Source organism: Panthera leo, chromosome D1 (genome assembly GCF_018350215.1).
Source record: "Panthera leo isolate Ple1 chromosome D1, P.leo_Ple1_pat1.1, whole genome shotgun sequence".
Classification (NCBI taxonomy): Eukaryota; Metazoa; Chordata; class Mammalia; order Carnivora; family Felidae; genus Panthera; species Panthera leo.
In genome coordinates this window covers 105,951,048-105,954,813 of record NC_056688.1, presented here as the reverse complement: position 1 = coordinate 105,954,813, position 3,766 = coordinate 105,951,048, and the positions used below count along the sequence as shown (strand labels likewise).

General features: G+C 41.9%; 1 protein-coding gene across 1 annotated transcript; it reads right to left on the bottom strand.

The window, feature by feature from the left end:
- Nucleotides 1–205: 205 nt before the first annotated feature.
- LOC122199677 (ubiquitin-conjugating enzyme E2 N-like) lies at nucleotides 206–862 on the bottom strand. Its single transcript, XM_042904940.1, has one exon. The coding sequence runs from the start codon at nucleotides 784–786 to the stop codon at nucleotides 328–330; it is 459 nt and encodes a 152-aa protein (XP_042760874.1). The 5' UTR covers nucleotides 787–862; the 3' UTR covers nucleotides 206–327.
- Between the last annotated feature and the right edge of the window lie 2,904 nt (nucleotides 863–3,766).

Genomic DNA, 3,766 nt, shown 5'->3' with positions numbered 1-3,766 from the left:
CTGCAGCTAACCCTGACAACTACCTTCATTCACAGTGCTTTATACTTTAACCATCATTGGGGAAATGAATAAAAGCAGAGAGGGACCACTGCCTTTAAACGTTTCACAACAATCCAGATGGTACTTCTAGCCTCTGCTCATGCTTTACAACAGTGAATCAGGACAAGACATAGATTTGCTAACGTGCATTTAATCACCAAAGGACTGAAGATGTCTGGGCTTTTATTCTGTAATGTTTCTAAGACTGTGTCCATTAAATGCAAACAAAAAAGGAAGAAGTCTTGGCAGAACAGGAGAAGTGATGCACACTTGATGATCAGATCGATTTTAAATATTATTCATGGCATATAGCCTAGTCCATGCTCTAGCTGTTTCTATGGCTTGGGCTTCGTTGGTCTTCCACTGCTCCGCTACATCATTTGCTAATGGATCATCTGGATTGGGAGCACTTAACAATGCCTGGATCGATAGCAGAACTGTGCGGATCTGCAGTGCTGGGGACCACTTATCTTTCAAAATATCTAAACATATTCTTCCCAACTTGTCTACATTAGGATGATAAATTTTGGTCATGAAACGTACTTTAGGGGCTGCCATCGGGTATTCTTCTGGAAGGAATAGTTCAAGTTTAAAAGTCCCTCCCTCAAAGGGGGAATCCTGGGGGCCAGCAATGACCACATGAAAATAACAGGCGTTGCTCTCATCTGGTTCTGCTTTAATGCCAGGAACTGGTTCCGCCAGCAAACGCTGGGTTTCCTTGATAATCCTGCGGGGCAGCCCGGCCATCTTGTCAGATCCCGAGTTCGGCCTCTGGTCTCGACTCTGGCTCCGCTCGACTCACGCACGAGTGGAAGTCCAGGGCTCCACTTCGATAAGTACAGCTTTGTAATACAGCTTGAAGTCTGGGATTGTGACGCCTCCTGCCTTGGTTAAAGTTTCAAGATCGCTTTGGCTATTCGGGGTCTTTTCTGGTGCCATACAAATTTGACGTTTGCTTGTTTTAGCTCTGTGAAGAGTGCTGGTGGTACTTTGATAGATATTGCATTGAATATGTAGATTGCTTTGGGTAGCATTGACATTTTAGCAATATTTGTCCTTCCTCTCCAAGAGTATGGAATATTTTTCCATTTTTTGTGTCTTCTTCATTTTCTTTCATAAGGTTTCTATAGTTTTCAGTGTATAGATTTTTCACCTTGGTTAGATTTATTGGTAGGTATTTTATGATTTTTGGTGCAATTATAAACGGGATCGATTCCTTGATTTCTCTTTCTGTTGCTTCATTGTTGTGTATAGGAATGCAACCGATTTCTGTGCATTGATTTGTATCCTGAAACTTTGCTGAAATCATGGATCAGTTCTAACAGTTGTTTTGCTGGAATCTTTTGGGTTTTCAATATAGAGTATCATGTCATCTGCACAGTGTGAAAGTTGGACCACTTGTCCTGGATGAGGACTTTGATGTCACAATAGGGAGAGGGATGTGGAGTGCAGGAGGAAGTGTGAGCCCCTGCCCTCCATGGACTGGGCCACCTCAGTCTCCCTGTTCCTTAGAAGTAACCATTACCTTGATCCAACTGAACTTTGATCCAACGTAACCCGGATCTATCCCATGACTTGAGGCTACACACCGGATTTGGAAGCCACGCCAGGATCAGGTGTTGCCTGCAGTTAATTCTCCTTGGCTCATTCACCAAAACCCTGAACTTTACACAACTTGACATTTCCAAGAGACATGTGGTTAGCCATTTACTCCCGACACACGTGGGACAGTTCATACAGCTCATTAGATATCTACACCATTATCTTCTAGATTGCCTTAGTAATTTTCCCTCCACTATGTGCCAAGATTTTCTTGCCAACCATAAGCAAGCACAACTGTGAACCTCTGGTTCTCAGGAGGCATGACAAGAGGGACATGGGAGAACTGATATAAAGCTTTTCCACTGGGAAGACAGGGATTTTCAACTGAAGCTGACTGACTCCCTCCTTCCACCCAAACCTGTGGACATTTGTCAATGTCGGGAGATGTCTTGGGTGTCCCCACAGGGTGAGGGGGATGCCACTGGCATCAAGTGGTAGAGACTAGCCGATGCTCAGGTGGTCTACTCAAAACAAGAAGTTTTCAGCCTCAGTTGACAATAAGGCCTTGATTCAGAAATCTAGTGCTAGAAAAATATCTAAAAACAGTTGTCTTTGTAGTGAAAGATCAGTAGTGCTAGGTAGCGTCACGTTAGGTGGACAGTGAGCAGAGCCCCAGTGCAGACAGGTGCCAGTGGGAGCGTCAGCATCTGTGTTGTTTGGTGAGCAGAGCTCAGTCTCATGTCATGTCCAGGGCTTTGCCCAAGTTTGTTCTTGGTCACGGAGGACCTTGGCTTCATTCTGTCATCCACATCCTCGTTTTCCTTCAAAATCCAACTCAGTCATCGACCTCCTCCTATAGTCTGCCTTCAGGGAGAATGCGTAGCTCATAAGGGTCTAGTTCTTTGGTGAATGTCTACAGGCCTTTGATTTCTATGATAGAATCTCCCTCCCAGGAATATACTTGATATCTTTTTTTCACTCCTCTTTTGTCTTGTCTTTTGACCTGATCATGAGTTCCTTAAGGAAATCCATTAATACTTTCCATAAAAGACACAAGTTGCTCCTAAGTTTGGTACAGTGTACATTCCAAGTTGACCTGAGATAATTTGCCACGTCACAACCTATTTCTTGCCAAATTTCCACCTGACCATTTCTTTGGCCCCTCTTTTTCTAGCCTGTCCTTTCTTTTCATGTCTAACAACGTCCTGTGTTTTTCCAAATTTGCATTTTAAAATAGGGATAAGGAAGCACTGTTCAAAAAGGAGAACAGTGAGAAACGGCTTCCACTGAGAAGCATTGGAGCCATGTCTCTCCGTATCCACACCATGTAGCCTCATACTCAGCTACCACTTCTTTCACTGCGTCTCCTGGTTTTGACGTGTTCGCAATTTTGTTAACTGTTCTCTATTGATTCATTCATTAAAACCTGTGTTACAGCCTGTGTTGACTGGATCCCCTGCCTTATCTTTCCTCATCTACTCTTTTTTGGTAAAGCATATCCTCCCATGCCCTTTGAGAAAAAGCTCAATGGAGATAAAACTTTTGAAGATTTGCACTTCGGAAATCTCCATTCATCTTCATGCTTAAATGACATTTGGCTGCACAGAGAACTCCATTCATATACAATGAAAGGTTTAAGCCTGTGAATTTTTACTATTACTCCTGTGTCTTCCAGTCTCTTGTTGAATGGATTTTTATTCCCCATCCTTGGATATGACCTAGTATTTCCTTCAGAAAGAAATACCTTTCTTTGAGTGATGTCCAAAAAAAAAAAAAAAAAAATCATAGAAATGTGTTTTGATGTGAGGAGTGAGTGAGATACTCAATTTCATATTTTTCATTTATAGGAAATTTTCTTGTAGTCTTTCTTTGATTTTCTTCCCACCATGATCTGTGTCATTCTGGAAACCTGATAGCTGGGTCTCATGGACTTATGCTTTCACATGCTTTTCTTTTCTCCAACATTTGTGTTCTCTATTTGTGTTTCTGTAATACATGCATTATTTTTGTTCCAAGATTCTGCTTTGTCCTTCAACTCATTATTTTTTTCCAGCTGTCATATTTTTAATTTTTCCAGAGCTCTTTGTTTTACTCTGAATGTTTTTTTAAGCCATAAAGAGATGAAGAGATCTTGGTAATCTGGGTTTTCTGAAGATCCATGAAAGAATCCATGGGAGAAAGAGCT